The 24,095-nt window shown below is 36.9% G+C and overlaps 1 protein-coding gene across 5 annotated transcripts in view; it reads right to left on the reverse strand.

The window, feature by feature from the left end:
* Positions 1–217: 217 nt before the first annotated feature.
* HYCC1 (hyccin PI4KA lipid kinase complex subunit 1) overlaps positions 218–24,095 on the reverse strand; it is a 48,598-nt gene continuing 24,720 nt past the window's right edge. For 2 of the 5 annotated variants that reach the window (XM_063324998.1, XM_063325000.1), the window contains exons 4-11: positions 23,905–24,084; positions 20,944–21,024; positions 20,385–20,500; positions 19,917–20,012; positions 15,063–15,179; positions 14,214–14,301; positions 13,514–13,673; positions 218–4,735 (exon numbers count right to left, since the gene is read on the reverse strand). In XM_063324998.1, coding sequence (XP_063181068.1) covers positions 4,179–4,735; positions 13,514–13,673; positions 14,214–14,301; positions 15,063–15,179; positions 19,917–20,012; positions 20,385–20,500; positions 20,944–21,024; positions 23,905–24,084 — 1,395 coding nt within the window. In that variant the 3' untranslated portion in view covers positions 218–4,178. Of the gene's footprint in view, positions 4,736–5,591; positions 5,887–13,513; positions 13,674–14,213; positions 14,302–15,062; positions 15,180–19,916; positions 20,013–20,384; positions 20,501–20,943; positions 21,025–23,904; positions 24,085–24,095 lie in introns of all 5 variants that reach the window. The other 3 variants (XM_063324999.1, XM_063325002.1, XM_063325001.1) reach the window with 3 other exon arrangements.

A 24,095-nucleotide genomic window follows, 5' to 3' on the forward strand; every position in this document is an offset into this window, starting at 1 on the left:
GTTTAGGCGCCGTGTCTTACCTGACAAGGCTGCATTTGCAGAGCCTACGCTCTGTAAAATGAGTATTCAGCATATTTAAGTCATGTGGGCAACCTTACTGTGGCTTATAGACTTATTTCACTTGACAAATATATTGCTATCTAACATGTATCTCAACAAAGCCTGTAAAGAGCAGCAAAATTTTCCGCTGTACAAACTATTTACAAAAGCAGACAACTTCAAAAAAACCATTTTATTTTACTGCTCAAATTATTGAACACTAAACAAGACAACTTGTTGTTTATACATTAGGAATGTAAGTTCTCGTGTACAATTAAGAAAACACTGTAAAAAAAAAAAAGGTGAAATACCGCATTACTAGCACAGAAGAGTATCACAGGACAAAGTGAAGAACATGAGGAAGAGGGGCACGCTCATTTAAACTCAGGTTCTCAGGTGAAGACAGACATCTATAAACTGATGCAGCTATTCCACAGACTTTGATGAATATTAAGAAATGTAGACATCTAGTCTTAGAATTGTACAGATACAAAAGGCAATATATTACACACCTATATACAGCACTGTAAGCCTCAAACACTGCCAAAAGATATCAGACATAATAATTAAGTTAGAAATTTCTAGAAACCTCATATAAACCAGAAGAGACCTCTTTAGAGAGAAGTGTGACTAAAATAGCTATGTATTTCTGTACCTGTCAGGTATTATTCAAGGACATTTGCCTCCTTTCAGAAGAGTCACCGCAGCTCTACAGCAAGTGGTTAGAGACCATATGCTTTTTGCACAAATGTTACAGATTCTCACAATAGAAATAATTCTTCTCCGTTTCAACAGTCTTGAAAGCATTGCTGTTCAAAGCCATCATTGGAAACAGCGCCCTTTGATTTAAAACAGTAAGGTCAGTTATAAATGTCAGCATGAAAACAACTTCTCTTATTATAATTTGAGATGATTCACTCCTACATAACATTGTTCCTGCAGAATGTTGCAGCTGTGTATGATGTTTGGAATGGCTTCATCAGAACTACCCACTCCCAGGTAGGCTATAATATGGGATGTCTTAATAGGTTTTCCTTACGCTGTTAGGAGAAATATACATTTTTTAATAATCAGTATAAAGTGATCAGTTAATTAATGCTCAAAAGCCAGGAGCTTGACAATTTAAGAAATATCGTGGAAGAATATATCTGCTTCCTGTTGTATTTCACCCCCACTCCTCCTCCCCCAGTCCCGCACCATGGACATTTGGACAACACATAATTCTGCCTTCCCTCTCCCCCATCCTGCCTTTTTTTTTTTTTTTTTCTTTTCCATATTTAAGAAAAGAAAGAAGCACAACTGAAATTTTTATTACTCACATCAGGAAAAAATTCTTTAGACTCAATCAGTATCGGGGCGTGATGTCAGTTCACAAAAAACGTGCTCATTGTGTAAGTTACTCCAGAGACCAATACATACATATTTATATGAAGCCACAAGTGTACAGAAACAGCAGCCTTTAGTACCAAGAACCTTTCCTTTCATAATTTTCTCCCCAAAATATGAAGCTTTAATGTAATTGCAGTTGTACCAATATAAGTCCGTCTTGGGTTCAAGCCAGATCAGTTAGAATAATTAGCTGGATAAAATAAAAGGATAAACTAACTTTAACACTGTTTGGCTGGTAGCCAACAGTATTGTAAACATTGTTACATATCTACATTTTATGGCATTTTAGATCCATCAAAATTCTAATTATTTATAGCTGAAGTGACTAAATCTTCCCAGTACAATAAACATCATTAATACCGACAGCCAGCTTGAAAGAGTGTCTACTGTGGAGATAACTGAAAGAGTCATGAACTAGATGAAACAAAACAAAACCAGTAGAATGACTTAAAAATTCTAGTCCCTTAACACTTACTCACAACTAATACCGTCACAACAAACATTTGTCAATTGCAATTTTATTTATCTATTCTAATTTATGACTCAGTTTAAATTGTTGTAAAGTGTTTCCAAAGTATTCTTAAACACTACACTGCAAGAGCAGATCAGGAGGCAGCTGGAAGTCCTGTAGGTTATTTCTTTGTAACACCTAGAACAAATTTCAAGGAGAGAAAGTGCCCTACACTCAGTACGTGTAGTGCTCGCCAATGTCTGCTCTCAGCTGCCTAAACCCCTTCTATGGCCTGTGCTTATGTGTGCTCCAGCAGCCACACGTACTAGTCAGTCTCAAACAAATACGCTGTCTAATATGTATTGCAGAAAAACCTGCAAAAAAAAAAAAGAGGAAATTTTTTTCTACTGTACAAAGTATTTACAAAAACATACAACTTCGAAAACCAGTTTATTTCACTGGCCAAAGTATTAAACACTAAACAGGACAAGTGTGGAGTTTATTCATTAGGAATGTAAATTTGCATGTACAATTAAGAAAGCGCTTCACTGTGAAAAGGTGAAATACTGCGTTATTAGAATAGAAGTGTCACACAACAAACAGGAATGAGAAAGTGTGGCACGTTCATTTAAACTCAGACTCTCAGGAGAAGACAAACATCTATAGACTGATGCAGCAATTCCACATACTTGGGTGAATCTCAAGAACTGTACACATCTAGTCTGCAGTTTTAGGAGCAGAATTATACAACTTATTTGTCCCTATCAACTATGTTTCCTCATCTCTTTTCATTAATTAACCAGCTTATTGATTGCTATAAACCTGAACAACATTAGCTGCTTAAAAGTTACTTCTGCTTCGGTTTAAGTCAAAAAGGGATATCTAAACTTATCTCCAGGAAAATAGGTAAGTCTACCAGAATTTTAGTGTTTGTTTTGTTACAAGGTTCTTGATAATGAGGGATCACAAGCTGCAGAAATCTGGACAGCTGGGAATGACTACGCCTTAGATCTTCATCCTATTTCTCCACTCATAATAATATATTGTGTGTTTATCAGCTAATCACTGCTACTGAAGTGGTTTTGTCAACTATTGCTTCTACAAATTTCTGCATAAGAAATTTTAATGCCCAGTTTTAATTAAAATCTTAACATTATAAAAGTTGGTATCACACAAGGTCACCAAATTAACCGAGCGTTAAAGGCTAGGTAGCCTTGAACAGGCTGCTGTTTTTTCAAACTAGAAAAATAATAGATATAAAAGACTAGGAATTACAGTGCTAGTTATATTTACATTGTAATTTCCCTTTGTGCTTGCAAGTTACTGAAAGTACATATCCTTTGGTAATATTCTCTTAGTCTCAGGTAAGAAGTTCATGTTAAACAGATTCACGCTCCTGATTTGCTTCAGTCAGTTCAAAGGGCTCACACCTTATTTCCTACATAACATGGTTACAGAAGCACACCTCTTCCCCATAAATCATAAAAATACTGATGACAGCGACTTTTCAATGGGTAGCTTTGTGCCTGATATTTAAGAATCTGAAAGAAAGACAGTGTCTGTCACACAATTCAAAAGTCTAAAGACTCCCATCCACAAGTACTGCTGCTGTATGGCTTTTTGGCGCAGTTTCAAAGACATACAGACAAACCAAAACATATCTATAATTCAGACTCACATAGGCATAAAGAAGTATGAACATTGCAATGTGTACTAGCTACTGTTACAAAAACCGCCATCACATCAAACACTGAACTGATGCTTCTAGTTTTGACCTTACACATAAGCACAGTTCTCTCATGGTTAACATAAGAGAATGTTTATGTTCTCACAGCGCTGTTCCAAAATTCCATGCCCATACTGTGAGACTCCTCTTAAATAAAACAAGTACTTGCAGTTTTGCCTATGCCAAGTGGTAGAAAAAAGCAGAACCTGGGGAAGAGGCTCTGTTTGTTCCCATGCTCTGCACTTGTAAAAAGCCACACATCTTGGTGGCTGGCTAAAACAACCGATCAATGTCTGTTCAATTGGCAAAGCTGTAAACTTCACATGAAGCTGTAAGCAATCGGGTGTAGAAATACAGTAAGTCAAAGAGGAACTTTCCAAGCTATTAAAGTTGATGCAAAATAATTACAACTGTTGTCTATTCACTATTACTGTCAAATGCGAGCCAAACAAGAATTTATGGGCTGGAGTTTTAAGAAAGTAACGTATAGCATATTAAGGAGCTTAATGTACCAATGTACCAATATCAGCATAAACTCTCAATATTTTATTTTTCACACTTGCCAATTTAACATCAATCTGTTGACAAAGTTATGCTAATACTAGGAGGTCGCTGCTGATTAGGTTGTTTGCTTAAAATCGGAAGATCTGTTCTTTCTGTTCCATATATCAGTTTTTCCTCCTGAAGACTGCAAGCGGAAAACCTGTTTGCCTCTGTACCAGACACACCACCGCGATTATTTGGAACTGTGACGCCACTGACCTGTTCAAAGGATTTACTAAAGACAGTAGTGGTCGTTCTGGCCAGACTATGGCTGCCAGGCTTAGGCAGGGACTGGCTAGTTGTCAGTGTCAGCCTCTTCAGAGAGACGAGCTCTAGATTCTCGCTCATGGCTCTCTGAGTTTGTTTTCGTGACAAGTGTTCTCTGCAGGTTTCGCCTTCTTTTTCTTTTCCTCCAGCTTTGCTTCCTCCAGACCTTCGCTGGCTCTTCCCTAAGAGGTTCTTGCTGCTCGTGTTGCTGCTGTTAGATAGGGCAGACTGACTTGTACTAGAAGTAGCCCTAGAGTAAAACCCTTCATCGGGTTCAGATACTTCTATCAGTTCTTCTTGAATTCCTAAATCAGTATTACCTGCACGGTAGGAAAAGAAATAAAGAATTAGCAATTGACTTTCTCGCATTTATTGATTTTGTGTATTGCTAGGTTGATATTTACAAGCATGAAGCCATACAGCAGCAGAACAGAGAACAGAAGACAAAACACTTACCTACTCCATTACATTTTGGAATTAAGGTTCATTAGGATAGAGAGTTACAGCAAATAATGCTGCAGTAACTAGATCAAGAAGCATGCCCACAATCTCATTTTGCAGTGATTTTGTAAAATAAAAAATAATGCAGTCTTGTTAATTCATGCAGGAGATTAGAAATTTATAGATCAGAAGATACCACACAGAACAAAAAACTGTAAATCTTATTTTGAGCAAGTGCTCCAATATCTGATTTTGCAAAGCTCATTAATTATAATGATCAATGTCCAGGACACCCAATACGGCACCTCCATGTTTAGCAATGCAAGAATGCTTTAGGACTGAAAGGTCACCTTCTGCATCACAGGTCTGGTGGTATGAGCTGGAAACTCAAGCACAACACCAGATCTCCAGTATATCATGAAAGGTGGAATTTGGGAAGTCTGAGGTACACAGCGAGATACTTTTCACATCCATTTTGATGGATTCTTCATACCTTTGATCGCTGGCTTTTGTAAAGCAAATAAATATGCTTAATAAACTCAAAGGTACGTTGAGTCTCACAGTGTATTTTCTCCAGATTAAATAAATCTCCTTGTAAGTATGTCATCATTGTCCGTGGCACAGACAAAGCTGTGTGCAATACATGCATTTGTGTTATTACACATGCAAATATATTAATTGCATACTTTAATTCTCCAGACATGCAGCAGTGACCCTTTCAATCAACAGTGGTACCTTAGAGTGCAGCTACAAGTGCTCTGCTAAAACTGCACTCTGCCAGATGAGTTTATTCCATCCTCCATCATTTTTCTTACAGATTTTTGCCTCCTGATTTCTGGCATGCCTTTGCTGTCAGTTCTAGGATCTGTAGCTGTCTCCTGTACTCCCTGTAAATGCTGAACATCATTCTCTGCTAGTCCTCTGCTCTTTTCCCCATTCCCGGTCCTTTCTCCAGCCACACTTGTGACACTAATCTCAGGTATGATAAAGTTGCCCAATTCAGTAGCATCATTACCATTCTCTGGTTGTTCTAGAATTAAAGATGGATAAGAAAAAAAAACAAAAGATGTTTGAAATGAAACAAAAGCCAACAGATACAGATGACTAAAGCATTATGAATTAAAGCAGATGTTCATATATTAACCTCTTGTTAATTAGCAACATTAGCAAGTATGGAATTTTGCTTTATTTCTAAATTGCAGGCTTCAATCTTCCAATTATTGGCCTGCACCCACATACTGGAAAGTCCCATGGCTTGATCTTTCAAAACTGAAATTTCTGAGGATCATGAAACAAACATCCAGAGAACTATCAGAAATCAAAGAAGTCTCCATAATTCACTTTTACAACTATATTCTCTGTATCACCATGCTAAAGTGAAGCTTATTTTTACAATGAAATAGTATCTCATCTTCATGTGTTATCATGTAAGACTAGAAATTCTACAATGTGATGCTGCATAGTGGTCACTCTGAAAACTAATAGTGAAACAGCTAAGCCAACTCAAGCACATTTTGACTTCCATTTTCTTTCTTCATTTCAAAAACCTATTTTCAACCAGAAAGATATTTACACGTAGGAAAATTCTCTAGTTACTAAAATCAATTTATTCAGACAAAACCTATGGAGTTTTACTGCAGTTTTTGCCACCTACTAATAACATAAATGTTGATCTCCTCAGCTTTTTAAAGTTTCTTATATGAGCTTACAGCTAAATTAGTTTGCAATAAACTTATTTGTGTCACACAAGACAGTAACTAAGTAACTGAGAAAACAGGGATTAAGCTGGGGGGAGAGAAAGCACCACAACTTTCTGCAGCACTGGAGGGAAGGGGAAAAAAAAAAAAAAAGAGAGAAATTAAGGCAAAACCCAATGTAGCTTGGTTCTAAGATTACTTCTTTTCATTTGGGTAGGTTATCAACAGCAGATATACAAGTGCTCAGCCTGGCCTAAAAACCATTTCAAGACAGTCAAATATGCCTGCAGCCATAGCCAAACAATCCCCAAGCAAACAGAAAACTCCACTGCTACTCAAAGTGTGAGAACGATGGCTGTGTGTAAACACAAGAGATTTAATAATGATATTTAGTGATAAGAATGCAATAGTTCTACAAGGTCCTGGTAAAACAAATCCCAACTGAAAAGATGCCTGTCTACATTAGATGAAGACAGGTTTGAAAAGGATGAGCTCTTGAGAGGAGAAAAAGTTAAAACAAAAATGGGAATTGAATCTTTATAGAAATTCCATGTATGTACAAGTAACAAGTCACAATCCTAGCAACCTGTCAGATCCACAGTGTTTGAAGTATTCTCAGTATCTGATGGTCCTTTATGAAGTAGTCATAATTGCTTTATCAGCACTAGCTCTACAACCACAAAACTGCATTTAGATAACCTGGCGAAGAAAGAAGAGAAGCCACAACTTTACAGATAGTCATGGCACATCCTCCATGAAGATGTGTACCACAGAAATGTGAGTGAAGAAAAGCAAGAACTGCGCTATATGCTACATAGTTATATATTCTATTGTGTTATACGTGCATACTATATGCAAACACTATGGCCACAAACTTGACTAGACTAAAAATGCAATAAAAGCACAGCTTGGAATAAAGTTCAACGGAATCCCTGTGTTTTATTCATAACACAGTTCTTTCAGACCTGAGGATTAAGTAAGGACTGCCCAGACCATAATGCCAGTTTGCTACTGCACATGACAGAAGTTGGCAGTACAGACATTTCACTGACAGTATGAAGTCCAAAACCAGAAGAATTTACGATAAGATGATTTTTCACAGCGACACTCTAATGCTTTTTAGTTGGAGGGGATCCTCTCTGCCCCCATCCCTGCGCTGAGGACCCTTGTGCAGGCACAGTGTACTTCTAGGTCAAGCGGGCTACAGCGCTGGGCTTTTCGTTAGCATTTGTGCTGTCTGCAGTTATCACAACAATGAAATAAATCTCAGAGCTAGAGGTTATTGTGGCAGGGATGGACATCATTGCTGGTGTAAGAGCTATCCCTGATTTTACCCACAAATGCTAAGTATCATGATTCTTTCTAACTGGTCAACTACTAGTGAAAGTATCAATTTAACAAGTTGTACTATCCAAAGGCAATGGATTTCTTTGGATTAATGGATTAATAATTGCTGCCATTAGCCAGTAACTTTCTGATTTTTGGCAGGAAACTCAAGTTAGAACTGTTTCCAAGTGTCACTCCTAACAGCGCTTTCTGCAAGTGTCTTTTATCATCAGTAACAAAGGTAACAACTGAGTACCGTGAACTGCACTAGTCATAATAATAATAATACCACCACCATCAAGTATAGCCTTTTTTCTAAAAACATAGGAGCAGAAAGCTTAGCGAGGAGAGAAGATCAATGCTCTGCTTGGCCTCATTAGTCTAGTTTTACCAGGGTGAGGTACCTGTGTCTCTGCTATGCCAATCTTCAAACTCGTTCCTGCTACCCTGTCAGTGCAGGCACCTACAGGCACCTTATTTTAGCAGAGCTTCTTCCTGGGATCTAATGATCTCCATATGCACAAGTCAACTCTGCTAGTAACTCCATTGAGAGTCAGGACACCAGAGAGGGGAGGGCAGAACAGAGCTTACTGTCAGACCCTTCCCCACCAAGGGCGGAAAAGCACTAATTAACAGCATCCAGCTCCAAAGAAAGGAGACTCGGAGTGCACAGCAGAAATCAGAGGAGCAGAGGAAGAATTTTTTTTGTTACAGATTTTGTATAACAGCGATATTTAGTTATTGTTTGGTGGTGTGCACTTCTAAATGTAATATCCTACTGCGATATCAGCACTTTAATCACCATTGCTGCATTCCCACAGCCGTGGAACCACTACCACAATGAACTGGCAAAAAAACAAAAAAAAAACCTTAAAGAGTTTTATTCACCATAATTATGTCTTACCTTTTAGTTAAGTGCTATTAACTACTTCTAATGAAAGGGAATATACTTTTCTCTGAGTTTAACATTGAGCTACAGGATGAAATTAATGGGAAAAATGGGCTACTGGGTATCTCAATTCTTATTAATACTGTCTACCACAGCATCTACAGTCTCGCAACAGAGATAAGACTACACAATCCATGTCCTTCATAGTAGCATCCCCTCCCTATTTTAAAACTTTTAATAACACCTAAAACAAACCTTGAGCTTCGTAGTGCTTGCTTTTGAAGATAACACTGCTTCAAGCTGGACAACTCTGGGGTCTATCCTTTGAGAAAGAGACATTAATACCCACTGCACAAGGCAATGTAGCAAAAGAGAAAAAGGACACTGCTAAATAGTGCAGACAAAACTTAATAATTATGTCAGTTTGAAAGTTTATACAAATATGCCCATAGTAACTGAAGGAAAATGCAATTGGAGTCACATTTCTGAATGCTTTGAGTAGTACAACCAACCCTGATAAATGCATTTCATGATTATTAGCTACTAAGAATTAATTCAAAAGATATTTCAATCATCGTCTACCTTGTTATGGTTGCCTACATCATTTACCTCAGATTGCACAGGGAAACTGCCCATTTGGATTGTAATTCAATTTTAACCACCACAAGCTCAAGCTGCATATCCTGCACAACAATGTCAGCATTTTTAATTATTCACAAAAGCATCAAGCTTATACTTCAAAATTAACATTCATTCCAGATTCCTGAAAGTTATAACTATTTCAGGAACTAATGCTGTTTCAAAAACAGTAAGAAAATTCTCTCCAGAGATTCAAAGACTAACGTTTCTAAACTTTGTATATTGCATGAAAGTCAATCTTTGCAATGGGGGAAAAAAAAAAAAAATCTTGTCCTTCTCTCGTTGATGTCTTTGATTTTATGTTATGTATCCTACCAACATCTGCTTAGTTCTTCTTACTCGGTCTGTTACATCTGAGTCTTACATGCGTTACCTTTACACACAGGAGTTTTTCCTGAGCAACCCTTCTATAGGGCAGTTTGGCAGATTTTACATTAATAAGGAATGTGTTGCTAGGGCTTGCTTTGTTTTTTTTATCTCGCTTCCATAAATAACCATTCAGTTAGCTTTTTACATCCCTTACAAACTGTATGGAGATGCCACTCAAGGCTTGTTTTTAAAACAGAAATACTATAAAAAAACCTAATGCTAGATAGAGGAGCTAATGCTCCTCTTTTTAAAGCTTTATGATTTATAGGTAATCCAATTCAATAGCACTAAATAGTTTGTTGATAAGTCGTGGTTAGTATCAACTAACTCTATAAATACTATTAATTTGTGATTAGATGGATCGTTTTGCAAGTGACCTTCACCTTTAGTACCTCTAAAGTACCTACCGTAGAAGTCCAAATTCACAATACCAATTTGATTTAAAAAAAAATAAAAAATTTTTCAAAGTAGCAGCTCTAACTAACAAGTTACAGGGTCAAGTATCACAACAAGACTAAACGTTAAGTCGACTATTTTTCAGAACTTACTTCAATCTAGAGTTCTAGAAAAGGCTCACAAGATACAACATCTGCAGACTTTTAAAGTAAACTGAATTTTTTAACAGAAAAAAGAAATAAAGCCCGTGCTTCTCAGCTGGAAGTGTGATTGGCTGTAATTCTTTTATTTTATTCACTTTGCACAAATAGCTAGTTATTGAAAATTGCTGCCCTTACTTCACCGAGGGAGACTTTGCTTCATCAGGTCTTTGGGTTCATGTAATACATAAGACCAAACTATCTCTCGCTGTCTCCTCCTAGCTTCCTAATCCATTTGTACAGCTCATTTTTATTATACTGAAGCACAAAAATAAAACCCCTGAATAAGTTTTTCCCCCTTACACTGTGGGAGAGAGAATAACGGTCAGGAGGTACGAGGTTTGTCATCTGATTACTACCAATTCCAATATTTATTTTAATTCAAACAAGCATCTGTAAGCACAAGCCGTGTTATTCTTCTTGCATGCTGACCCTGAAGATCTACTCCATATCTTTCTTTCATCAGGACTTGTGGGGCACTGAATGTTGTTATCAGGAATTTTGAAATAAGAAAACCATCCACTCTGATTTTAAAAAGGCTTTTTGAGTCACAAACAATAATTTTGTTAGTATTTTATAATGTAAATTTTGAGGAGATTAGCTGCAGTGGTATATGCATGGAACATTTATAACTTAAAAAAAAACCAAACAACATAATTGAACTGTCAGTTAGTCAAAGATACCATAGACTCAGTTTTGGCCTTTAAACTAGCCTGATGTTTCCATAGTCTTCAAATTTACAACTACTCCCACAACCTGCTATACAAGTTCCCCTCCGCCCCTGACCTACATCAAGTGATTTTCTTCCTCTTCATTAAATCCTGTACCATTGAGTCAAATACAATTTTTTCCCAATAACCCAAACAAAATATTTGGGTTTTTTTTTGTAAGAATCCTTAATCTTTCAATCCTCATCCTTAAACACCGACTACGCCTCACTTGGGTCATACTAACTAGATTACCACCGTTTCTCTCAACTTGTCCTGCTTTATGACACCCCCATAAAACACATCATTCTCCCCATTTTCTGAGTCCTATAATTTCCCTTTCACCCTACTGTTATCTGTTGCAGGGCACACTTGTCGCACCCATTTTTCCTTGAACTTCAGCAAGCTTCACCCCCTGCAAGGCGGCAATAATTGCAAAAGCTTCTAGATTTTTGTACTTGCTGAAAAATTTGCATTCTTATAAGGATGGTGTTTGTTTCATTTTTTCTGCAAACACAAAGGGGATGTTTATTTTAATACTTTCAATTCCTCTGAATGAACTAGCACTCAGTGTCCTTGATTTGTGTTCCCCTCCACCACCTCATTTGAACAAGCATGAGAACAACTCAAAAATGATAGCTGACAAAATTGCCAAGCTTCACAGAGCATTTGTCCATTTAAAAGCTGATCTATCAGACAGTTTTCCTGCATCTGGTCAATAATCCCCGCTTAACAACTGTAAGCCTGAAGAAAAGAAAATAATAAAGACTAAAATGGTTAGTCCTTAGCAAGTCTTGAGATTTCAGTAGTGACTTGCTACTGGACCTCACTCAAGTTAAAGACACTAATGTTTTCATCCTCAGCTTTGTATGACAGTTTTAAGCAGTTTTTAATCAATTGAAAAGAAATTAGGTTATTTTACCTTTCTTTGCCCCTCACCCCCTATGTCAGATTACTATTGGTACTACCACCACCAGCAATGTGTATCATTACTGATAAGAAAGCTCTATCATTATTTCAAAGTCATCTTCTACCAGCATATTTATAAATAAGCTTTCTCAATGCTTACCTGAATTACCTCTTGGTCCTTTAGAAGTAACCTGGCAACATTCTTCTAACCAAATTGTCCATATACTACAAAAGCTGATAGAGTGCACATCATACAGAATTTATGATACTACTTCAAAATCTGTATTGAACCTATTAAAAAAGCATTCTTATCTACACTCACTCAGCCTGTCATCAGAATTACGAACCCAGCAGAGCAAGCCATTGTCAATTTTTATCGCTGGTCCAGTGGCTCTTCCCTCATCTGAAGATGGTAGAAGTGGTGGAACATAATGTTTCTCCTTTTGTAGAACATTCATCCATTCAGCACCATTTTTTCTATGCCTCAGCCCAGACCCGTGTTCTACTTTGTGGAAGCCCTTATATTAGTTTGCCCAAATGTGCTGGTTTTGGCTGGGACAGAGTTAAATTTCTGCACAGTGGCTAGTACGGGGCTATGTTTTGGATTCACGTTGAAAACAGCGTTGATAGAGGGATGTTTTTGTTATTGCTGAGGAGGACTTATACAGCATCAAGGTCTTTTCTGCTTTTCACACCATCCCACCAGCAAGTAGGCTGGGGGCGGCACAAGAAGTTGGGAGGGGACACAGCCAGGACAGCTGACCCAAACCGACCAAAGGGATATCCCAGACCATATGATGTTGTGCTCAGCAATAAACGCTGGGGGAAGAAGAAGGGGGAGACATTTGGAGTTATGGCTTTTGCCTTCCCAAGTAACCGCTACGCATGATGAAGCCCTGTGTTCCTGGAGATGGCTGAACACCTGCCTGCCGATGGGAAGCAGTGAATGAATTCCCTGTTTTGCTTTGCTGGCGTGCACGGCTTTTGCTTTACCTATTAAACTGTCTTTGTCTCAACCCACGAGTTTTATCAATTTTACTCTTCTGATTCTCTCCTCCACCCCACCAGGGGAGAGTAAGCAGGTGGCTGTGTGGTGCTTAGTTGCTGGCTGGGGTTAAGCCACTGCACCAAAATGTAATAATCTATCCCTCTACCCTTAAATCCAATTTTTATTTAAGTAATTTAAGACAGATGAGGTTCTGTGCTAAAGTTGTTAAGTATTTGCTTAGCTTCAGGTACTATACAGTACTTTTCAGAAGAAAACAGGAATATCAGCTTCTTTAAAGGATCAATAACTTTGTACAGCTCCCTTTAACAAAAGGGATTTTTGTGGGTGGGGTGTGGTTTTTTTTTAAACATGATCAGGGAAATAAAGAATACACTTCATCATTCACCAGTTAAGAAAATAAAAACCTCCAAACTGCTACTTGCTTACTAGTAATGAAGATATGCAATAACAAAATGGTCCATATTATTTTAAACGTGTGCAAAAAGCTGAGAATTTATTGCAAAATGTGCTTCTTACCATGCCTTTTCCATCTATGCCCTCGGATAGACATGCTAGTCACAGCATTTCTGGATATTCTGGATGAAGTAGGTGTAATTTCAACCTGAATGCATCTTGTACCTTCTTTACTAGATTTCATGGCACCCTGAGGCAGTGAAGCTTTTATTGCATTAGCAACCTAGAACAGAAAAGATGAAGTTAAATTCTTAACATGAAGATCCAAATTTTAGAAGAAAAATTCTGTCAGGGGATTCTTACTACTCCAAGAAGAATACTGCGTACAATTCCAGTTTAAGGTCAAAAAGCACATTAGCTTTTTCCATGGGTTATAAAGAATGCTGGTTGCAATTACCTCTCAGAACTAAGTTACATTTAATACCCACCACTTTTTAAAACAAAGTTTCCAGTTTAAAGATGTGGCTATTACTTAACATGAACTTCAGAGTGCTTCTGCACTATTATCTAAACTTTAAAGACTAAGAAGCATTCTATTGAAAGGAGCTTGTTCACTAGGGAAGATAACAAAATAATTAAGTACATGAAAACACCTGTGTGCATGTATGTATACCTGAAGATCTAGCTATTCACACGAGCACGGCCACATAGACCTCACGGGATTTAGGTTCCTGGTGTGATGTCACATCATGCACATTCATAGGAAGGATTTCCTAAACTAAAAATTCTACTAAAAAAAAATATGTTGAAATACAACACCTACCAGCAGAGGTTCTGGATAGAGTTCCAGCTGTGCTCTATACAAAATGTCATCCATAGCTTTACGAGCCAGATCCCATTCTCCGTTATAACTACAAAGGTAAATATATACATAATAATAAGCATCTATATCAACAGATGAACCTTCTTGATCACATAACCATCACAGAGTCCTTGAGAGCTCAGTTTAGAAGAGTTGAACTACTTGTATTCATTAGGAGTAAGCCTGCTATATAGAGAACTTGTTCTGAAGTAGCATCTGTGGAAACAAGGTTTTATTTTCATTGGCCACCCTGAGCAGTTCAAAAAAATGACATAATTAATTATTGATCAGCTAGTCATTAAATCCTCTGAAGTTCAAACTGGATTATTTTAATATTACTCCACCTTTTGAGTATGCCTGTGTTACTAGTCTCTAATTATTTCAGTTAATAAGAGAGCTTCACACATTAATATGATTATCAAAGGGTAAATGACACCAGCATTTCAGAGAAAGAGTAAGACCTTTTTTCTTTAACTAGACTGATGTCAAAACTTAGCATGCAAATATGTGGAGAGCAGACAACGGATGGAAAAGGTTTGGTTGTGGTTTTTTGGGGTTTTTTTGTTTTGTTTTGTTTTTTAAGATTTTTTCACATCGGCAATTATGTCTGTGCTGTTCTAGCCCTCTCTCCCCAGTATAACTTCAGCTAACTAGTTGGAGAACCATGTTCTCTTCCTGAGGGCCTTATTGCTAGACATGCCATCTGCCCTCTAGCAAATAAAATGTTTCAAAGGTAGCATACCTAAATAAGAGTAGAAATTAAGATGAAATTTCTTTATTTTGTATGCGTATAAAAAAATAACAACTTACAAGGCATAATAAATCCCTGTTAGCATTTGCACCATGAATTCAGATGAAACTGGAATCCTACTGTTGACTCCCTTGTACTTTCTCACTTGTTGGCGAGGATATCCACAGACACAAATTCTAAAGAAATCATGCATTTTTTCATTAGCAAATGACGTAGAACACAGTCATATAGAACTCTACAAAGCTAGGTGTTTAATATATGTTTTAACTACATTAGACCCACAGGAAGGTATCCACCAACAAGCCTGTGCCGAAGTGGAATATTTCTTATAATGGAAGAAGGGTATGCCCTCTACTGGCAGAGTTCAAATCCTTCAAAACAGAGACACCCTAGACACTCATGTTACATTTTCACATTACAGCGGAACACGAAAGAAAACTGCCAGTATAAGCCATTCTAAATCCACTAACTTACTGCAGAACAGACAAAAAATACGTTAACAGTATTTAAGGAAATAAAGTAGTATTCCAACTATTAATATTACATACAGAAGCATGTCATTGCATATAATATGGAAGTTGCATATAGGTTTTCAAGCAGAGAGACCAGAAGTGTCACACTCATAAAAATAGATTCTAAAATCCAGTAAGAGTCAGCTTTAGAATTTACTTCTGAACTAAATTCCACATCAGGTTCCATAGCTAAAACATTTTGGAAATCAAAGATATTGGGTAGTTAATTATTCAATTCATTGGCTATTACTGGACTTCCAGAATGACCTTTAATGACATTAATCAAAGTATTTCCTTGTCCAAAGCATACACTAGAAGGTTTAGTCTCAGAAAGCTTCAATACTGGAGTGTTTATAAAATTTATCTTAAATATATTTTTTTTTTCCAGGAAAAAAAAAAAAAAAAAAGAGTTAAGATTGCATTGTAGTACCTTTCAAATTACATCTGTAATAGAGATTTCAGAAGCCATTTTTTATTAAAATTAACTTTGCCACTAACCTACTGCACTTTTTTCCTGTCCTTCTCTATACTGCAACTCATCTTCTGCTTTGGCTACTTAAAAAAAAAACCAAAACAAAACAAAAAACAACGCCAACCACACCAAAAATGCAGACAGTGCCCCCAAGATCTCTATAGCTCAGCAACTCTCTCAGTATGCACGTTATACCTAGTATAATCTAAATTTAACTTTCATGCTGATATCACCATACGTCTAAATAACAACAAGAAAACCATTTTAAACACTTCATCAGGAAAGACAGGAAGCCACGCTAGTGACAACATGCAAGGAAATGAAAACATTATGTTTATAAAGGAAGAATCATAGAACGGTTTGGATCAGAAAGGACCTTTAAAGATCATCTGCTTTCACTGTCTATGCCATGGGCAGAGACATCTTCCAGTAGATCAGCTTGTTCAAAGCCTCATCCAACCTGACCTTGAACACTTCCAATGATGGGGCATCCACAACTTCTCTGGGCAACCTGTCCCAGTGTCTCACCACTCTCATCATAAAAAATTTCTTCCTTATGTCCAACCCAAATCGATCCCCTTTCAGTTTAAAACTGTTGCCCCTTGTCCTGTCACTACAGGTCTTGATAAAAAGCCCCTCTCATCTTTCTTATAGGCCTCCCTTGTATATATTGAAGGGCTGCAATAAGGTCTTATGGAGTTTTTTCTTCTCCAGGCTGAACAACCCCAACTCTCTCAGTCTTTCTACATAGGAGAGGTGTTCCAGCTTTCTGATGGTTCTTGTCTCCCTCTTCTGGACCCAGAGGTCCACAAAACAGGTCCATGTCTTTTTCTTTTACTGGGAACCCCATAACTGGATGCAGTACTCCAGGTGGGGTCTCAGGAGAGCTGAGTAGAGGGGGAGAACCACCTCCCTGAACCAGCTGGCCATCCTTCTCTTCACACGGTCTAGGACACAAGTGGCTTTCTGGGCTGCAGGTGCATACTGCATTGTATCCCCAAGCCCTTCTCCCCAGGGCTGCTCTCAACCCATTCATCCCTCAGTCTGTACTGGTATCAGGGATTGCCCCAGCCCAGGTGCAGGACCTTGCACTTGGCCTTCTTGAACTTCATGAGGTTAAGATACCTATAGGTATAGGATACGTACCCTCTATGCACTCATCTAGTATTGAAGGTAATTCCATAAACCGTAGGCTTGTGCTGCCACCTGAGAGGATTGGTCAACTGCTGAGCATCAGTATTTAGTTATAATTCTCACTGAAATTTACAACCCTAAATACAAACTTCATAGACTGGCCTAAACCAAGATGTAAGTGTCTGAATTCAACAATTCAAAATTATATTTCTGAAAAAACACATAAATTATTTTGCTTAGTTTTGAATTTTGATTCTCAAGAGTACCTGAATATGCTAATTTGTAAGTAACTGCAAATTTTCCCCTAGATTTGATATTGTTACTGGCCAGAAGCACAGAGTATTTAAGTACTCCTTGCTTATTCATTCAGATTTTAAACTCCGATTTTATTATTGTTAGGAATACATTACTTCAGATTGCATTATGATTTGTGTCTCACTATTCAAATGGCTTAAAACTCTAAATTTCTAGAAATGAGAATGAAAATAAACTTGTTTCTTAAAATATAAAAAGTTCACCTGCAAAGTATACGCACAGCTAGCTAAAACAAAAGTCTTGCTTCCAAGTTAAATGAGACTCTTCTGTTAAATATACTCAGGATGTTGGAACCAAACAAGTTAATCCTCTCATATTTCTTTTTGTCCATACATGGTAAAAGTTAAAGCATCAAAGCTCTTTTTCTGACTCTTACCTAGTCCTAAACCACATGAGCCAGTTACTGAAATTAACTAAGTTGAATAACTCCCTCGCAAAAATCCCATCCCGTTTTCCTCCTCTTTATCCCCCAGAAGAGGCTATTATTATGCAACTTGGGCAACACTTTAGTTCCAGATAGTCCATGATTTCTACCAATGGTTTGGCTCAAAGATAACACTTATAATCCACTAAAATCATAAGCATTTCAGTGTTGTGTAAAGCCTGAGGCGTGGAGGCAACAGCAAGTAAGTGTCTAGTTTAAACAAAAATGCTAGTTTACATAAAAACCATTAAACCGGGTCATTTTTAGGCCAATGTATACATCTATGCATTTACTAGATGCATAGAGATGTACAGGGATGTATATGGATATAGTAAGCGTTTTGGGGGGAAAACAGTGAACTCACAGTAGGAATGTGATCAGTGAACACTGACAGTTATATAGAAAAGACCTTAATACAGACAGTCTATTAATGCCAGTATTAATTGGTTTTTAAAAGCCCTACTCTAATCTGAGTTACTTCCTTTGAAAAGGCTACAACGACATCCGCAGAAGTGCTTTGCTTTACATCAGAGTAAGATAATATTCTTATGAGAAGAGACTTAGTAACTGAAGATGCCCAAATACAAAAATATCTGAATTTACAACACTTGAGATCAACGCAAAATGTTTTGTGCTGCAATTGTCACATTTACAGTTCATGTTTGTAAATGAGAAATACTAGAAGCTTTTGCTCCTTTAGAAAAGTCATAAAAATTGAATTAGACTTACTAGAAGAAAGCACATTCACTGTAGATTGCTTTCATACAGATCTTCCAAAAGAAACCTGAATTCAACACTGCTCAAACCAATTAAAGGAGTTATTCTATAGATTCTTCTGAGAATTTTGTCAGCAACACATCCAAACAGGATACTGAAAGACATTCTGGGTCTTCTGACACATATTCCCTTGAATCCCTAAAATGCTGTTAGGGCGAGATTTTCAGTAAGCAGAGAAACATGGATGCCAAAACCAGTAGGGAATGAAGAACTAAGATAAAAGTCGAATTGTAGAGTATCAAATAATTCAGTACCCAAACGTTCAACATTTTGAAGTAGAAAGACTTGCTTGCATCTACTGGTAATTTGCTTGGGATTTTTTGGAGGCCTTTTAAATATTATTCATCCCAAATATAATCAAAACCCAATCAAGCAGAATAAGCAACATCAGCCTCATGTCCACAATGGTTAGCTTCTAAATATTTTTTTCCCCTTAAAATTTAGACCTGCGTATCTAACAAATACCTTGTAAAGCCTCTTGTAAATATTGCCAAGTGCTCCAATGCTCTCTCTCTTCCTCCGAAAAGGGGAGAATCTTACAGGCATCCATTGCCATGTTTTGTTTGCGTAAGAAACCTGGGAACTATGACCGGTTAAGAGTTGCTGTAGTTGACTTCTAGGTCTCTCTTGGGTTTCCTGGGTTAACTGGGACATTCTAGTTTTTTCCTTAACCCAAAGTCCACTTTCAAAAAATCTAGAGACAGATATGTTTACTACCAGTTCTTCCTCTTTGAAAAAAGAGATGCATCAAAAATAGACACGGTAATCAAAGCTGAGGTGGGTTTGTTTGTTTGTTTGTTTTTTTGAAGTAGCAGAAGATTTTGGAAATACCCAACGTACCTGTAAGAAATGGATATATTTCTAGTTTCAAGATCTACTATAATTTCAAGAAAGTTTCAACTTGAATGGTATTCAAATATATTTAGTAAGCTTGCAATGCAACATTAACCAAGATTTTAGAACACATTTCTGATTTTATTTAGTTAACACACCTAAAACTACTTTGATTAAAAACAAACAGTTCCCTTGATTTGACTTCTCCACTTAACAGCACTGGGTATAAACCAGGTCATTGTTTCCCCTTTTTGAGATCTCAACCCAAAGTTATATAAGAGATACTTTAAAAGTAAATAATGCAGCTGTAAATACTTATGGAAAAGAGTCAAGTTTACAAGCAGCTTTCCGGAATCTAAGCTTTTTTTAAAAAAAAAAAAGTTCAAACTTCTTGAATTTCAACTTAAAAATGCCATTTTAAGTGTAATCAATCTACAGAAATTACCTTGAACAAATCTGACACAACGACTGAAGAGAAATTGCAGGCATGTAGCTTAAGGCAGCATTGTAACAGAGCAGAAGGAAAGTCAGCACTTCAAACCTGGGATTTACAAGACACATTAGAATTACATTACCAACTGTATTTTTGAAAAAAAAAAAAAAACAAAAAAAACACCACAGAACAACCAACAAGCTTATAGAGAAATTTGCAAGAGTTATTTGTACAGATTTAGTACTTTGTGTCAATAAAATGGACAATTAAATAGTTTGGTTCTGTAAGCATTTCTACTTAAGACTAGCAATATGCATTGCTAGTCTTTCTGCATCTACATTTAAACGTGTTTAAAGACAAAACAAAAAAAACCAAAGCACAGCATACACATATCCACCTTCAGCCTGTAACTATATTAAAAACCCGAGAAGTTAAGATTCATTAGTGATTCTCAAGCAAAATACTATTATACAATTTCACCTGTTCTGTGCTGTTAACATCTCCCTCTGAGGATGAGGTCCACTGTACACAACCCTGGACAAACCATGCTGCGACAAAGCTCCTTCAGTGAGAGCCATGGAGCCAATGCTGGAAGGCTAAAGGAAAAAGGGTCATTCAAAACATGCCCACCTAAGTCTTGCTACAACGCAAGTGAAAATACACAATGATCAGCATCACTATACATGTACATAAATTTTCAACAGGCTTAAGGTTATCCAACTGCTTAGCTGTCTTAGATTTGAGAAGTTATTTTACACCAGATGAGGTATATGACTTCAGAATAGGAAAAAAAAAAAAAACAGCCTAGTTGGTGCATTGAGTTGGTGTTAGGATTATTCAGTCTTGAAGAGGCCTTGGAGATCAGTTAGTAAGAGAAATGACTGAGAAGACTGAGAAACGACTGAAGAGACTGAGAAATATGTTCCTATGTCATCAAGCAACACGTTAAAACTACTCTTCACTTTTATGCTTAACAAATATGCTTCCAAAGCATGCTGCCTTTCTCAATCAGTAACTGTATGTTGTACATGTCACTTACTTCATGATAGACTGAAGGTTTGGACAAAGACGGAATTGTGAAACTCAGCACTTTGCTATGTCCCTCTTTGTCAACTATCTCCTGAAAAAGACAGAGGATACCAATGGTTACACTGTACCACAGAAACCAGACATTCAGAAATGTTAAAGGCTGGATGGGGCTGAATGGATAAAGAAAGCCAACAAATTATTATAGGGACTGACAGGGATACTATAACAATGCAAGCTACATGCTAGAAGTTATGTCCGTATTTGCTTTCTATCAGTGCATTCGCTTTGTTTCTGAAAACTATTCAAACCACTTAGCAAAGGGCACATGCATTTGCATATGTAGTCCACTTTATAAAAACACCAACTGCAAATCTCAATATGTTTAAACAGTTTTATCTTCTTTAATTATATGTTATTTGCTAATTGTGAAGGTTAATGCTTAATAATTCTGTTCTGAAAACTATTTACTCATCAAGTAATGGCTCTACAAGTAATTTGTTTGGAATGATTGCAGCCTCATATAGTTTGATAGTAGCAAACATCATAGCATTTGCAAAAGTCCAAGCCTGATAATTCCACACTTATAGATACAGTTGGATGCAGAGCTCTAGAGAAGCTACTTTCCTGCAAGATACCACCATAGCACTATGTTAGCAGACTTCTCACTCCTGCAAGTTAGTGGAAGACTAATGGATAAGGCAAAAAAAAAATGTGCTTAAGTATCACAGAAGAAAACTGAAATGCTTCAAATAAAAAAAAAAAAAAAACACCTTCATAAGTTCCAAAGCAGACCTGATCAATAACCAACACTGCACACACAAGACCTTTTTTTTTTTACCCTCCCTAAATTTCAGCAGCAGATTTCATATATCTAAAGGTAGAGATTAGAGAGGAGCATCACTGTCTCCTAACATCCATGCCTTAGAAGGCAGAAGGACTAACTTCACATAGTAATTATTAAAACTCATGTCTTAAAGTAGAATATGAAATGGTAAAGGAAAACTGAGAAGTATCAAAAAGTCATAGAACTGTTCTGCCTGAAGAGTTACACAGCTCCTCCACTCAAACCACTTTTACTTTAATTTTCAATATTGCTTCTGGATCCATGTGGAAAATAGTTTCCTCGATATATTGGAGGAGAAGGGAAAAGCAACTGGCTACATCCAAACTTTTAAAATCTAAAAATATCAATATTTTGACTCTTCATTCTAATCAGATTTGTAATTAAATTTCAGGAGTGATTTCAAGATCTGAAGCATATTAGAAAAAAACTGATACCTACACCCAAGGAACGCCAAAAATATCAACTGCATCCACTACCACTGTATGTCTCCAAGCTGAAGGTAAAACAAACCAGTTCGTGATTCTCAAGGTTCAGCCACAGTAATTCCATACCCCTGACAATGTAGTGAATTTAAAATTATTCTGAGCAATACTTAATTTTTCTATTTCCTTCAGTAAGAAGCTGCAGGACTCTGTTGAGCAGGTTAATTTCCTCAAGTTCCAAGAGACCACCACACACATTTACAGAAGGATTACTATTTGTATTAGGCTGTATCTTTCCTCTTGCTTTTGAAAACAAAGTAGCTGGTTAAAGATAAAATAAGTATCTAAGCAGGTTACCTACTACTTTTCAACTTTGTATACTGAAGGACAGTACCCTCTTGATTGTTAAAGTTACAAATTTTATACAACATCAACAGAGAAGTCAGTATCATGGCATTACTTTAGCATAAGCAGAAACCAGGGGAGAATATAAATGTTTCCAAAAATCAGGTTGATCTACAGCTTCCTACAGAAGCTTGACATAAAATTCTTATGACCCCAAGTAGCTGGTAATGGACGGCTACCTTACTAATTGAGGAAGAAACTGTTCATAGCTAAGAGAAGACATTACTGGACTGGTTTCGAGCTTAATGGTAAATGTAGTCTCTTCTAGGAGAAAGACAAGTGATGATAGTCACATCTGTCAACCATTTTAGATGACTTCATCATGAAAATAAAGGAGTGAATTGAATTAAGGTATAAGATATACCAAATACTTTTCAGGAATGTTTTTCTTCTGATATACAACTAAGCACACATAAAGCACCAGAAGTCTGTACTCCGCCTGAAGAAGAGATGAACATAAGGGCTCAGGTCTTTTCAACTAGAATCCTGGGTGAAAAAATGTTTTCACTTGCTTATTAAAGATATTTGAGATCATTTTTAGGAGAAGGATGGGAAGAGGAGACAAATTCATCACTGTTGCACTTCCCCAAAAGCCTTCCTAAAACACCCAGAACATACAAACTACACTGAAGAGAATTCCAATGGACATAATAACACTAAGCTTTTTATAATAGCCATAAAAAGACTAAATAACTAAAATATGGTGCTCTTAAAAGTTCCTTCATAATTCTATTCTTCAAAGCAGTAATTTAGTAACAAACATTATCTTTTCATACAAAATATGAAAAAAGATGTCCAGGTTATTACAAAATGAAATGAGACCTTTCATTTCTCAAAGCTAAGCAATCAGTTCAGCAGTTGAATAGTAAGAACTTGTTGAATGTGATTTTTTTGTGTTTTCTAGGCAAGATAAACAATACCCAGAAAATACGGGCAACCAGTTCAAAAGTATCTTCTCTAAAAGCTCTTAAGCAGAATGTAACTTTAATCACCATACCAACAATTAACTAACAAAAAAATTAAAAAGACTCCTTTGGGTCCTTCAGGCATTAATGCATTAATACTTTCTAGGATCCACAAAAAGAGCGGAGGTATTATTCACCAAAATAAAAGAATAAAAGTTCATGTTGCAGATTTCTGACAAGGATACCAGTTTGAAGAGTCAAAAACTGAGATACTCAATCACTTCATTTCAATTCTGAAACAAAATTGTCAATGATTTCCCAGTAAAATACTCCACAGTATCCCCCAAAAGCACACTAATATTTTTAGGCCTGAATAATTACATGCGAATACAAACCAAGTTATAAACTCCTAGGAGAAGAGCCTCTATGCATCCACTGCTCTGCAAATCTCTGCTGGCAGAGACAGCAAGATAGCACCACATCAATTCCGGTAGGAACTGCAGCGTAAATCGTAGCAATTGTTCCTCGCCACTGCGATAGAACTCAAAGAGCTGATGGCAAACTGGCTCCAAAAGCTGAAACAGAA

The sequence above is a fragment of the Chroicocephalus ridibundus genome, chromosome 2 (genome assembly GCF_963924245.1).
Source record: "Chroicocephalus ridibundus chromosome 2, bChrRid1.1, whole genome shotgun sequence".
NCBI lineage: Eukaryota > Metazoa > Chordata > Aves > Charadriiformes > Laridae > Chroicocephalus > Chroicocephalus ridibundus.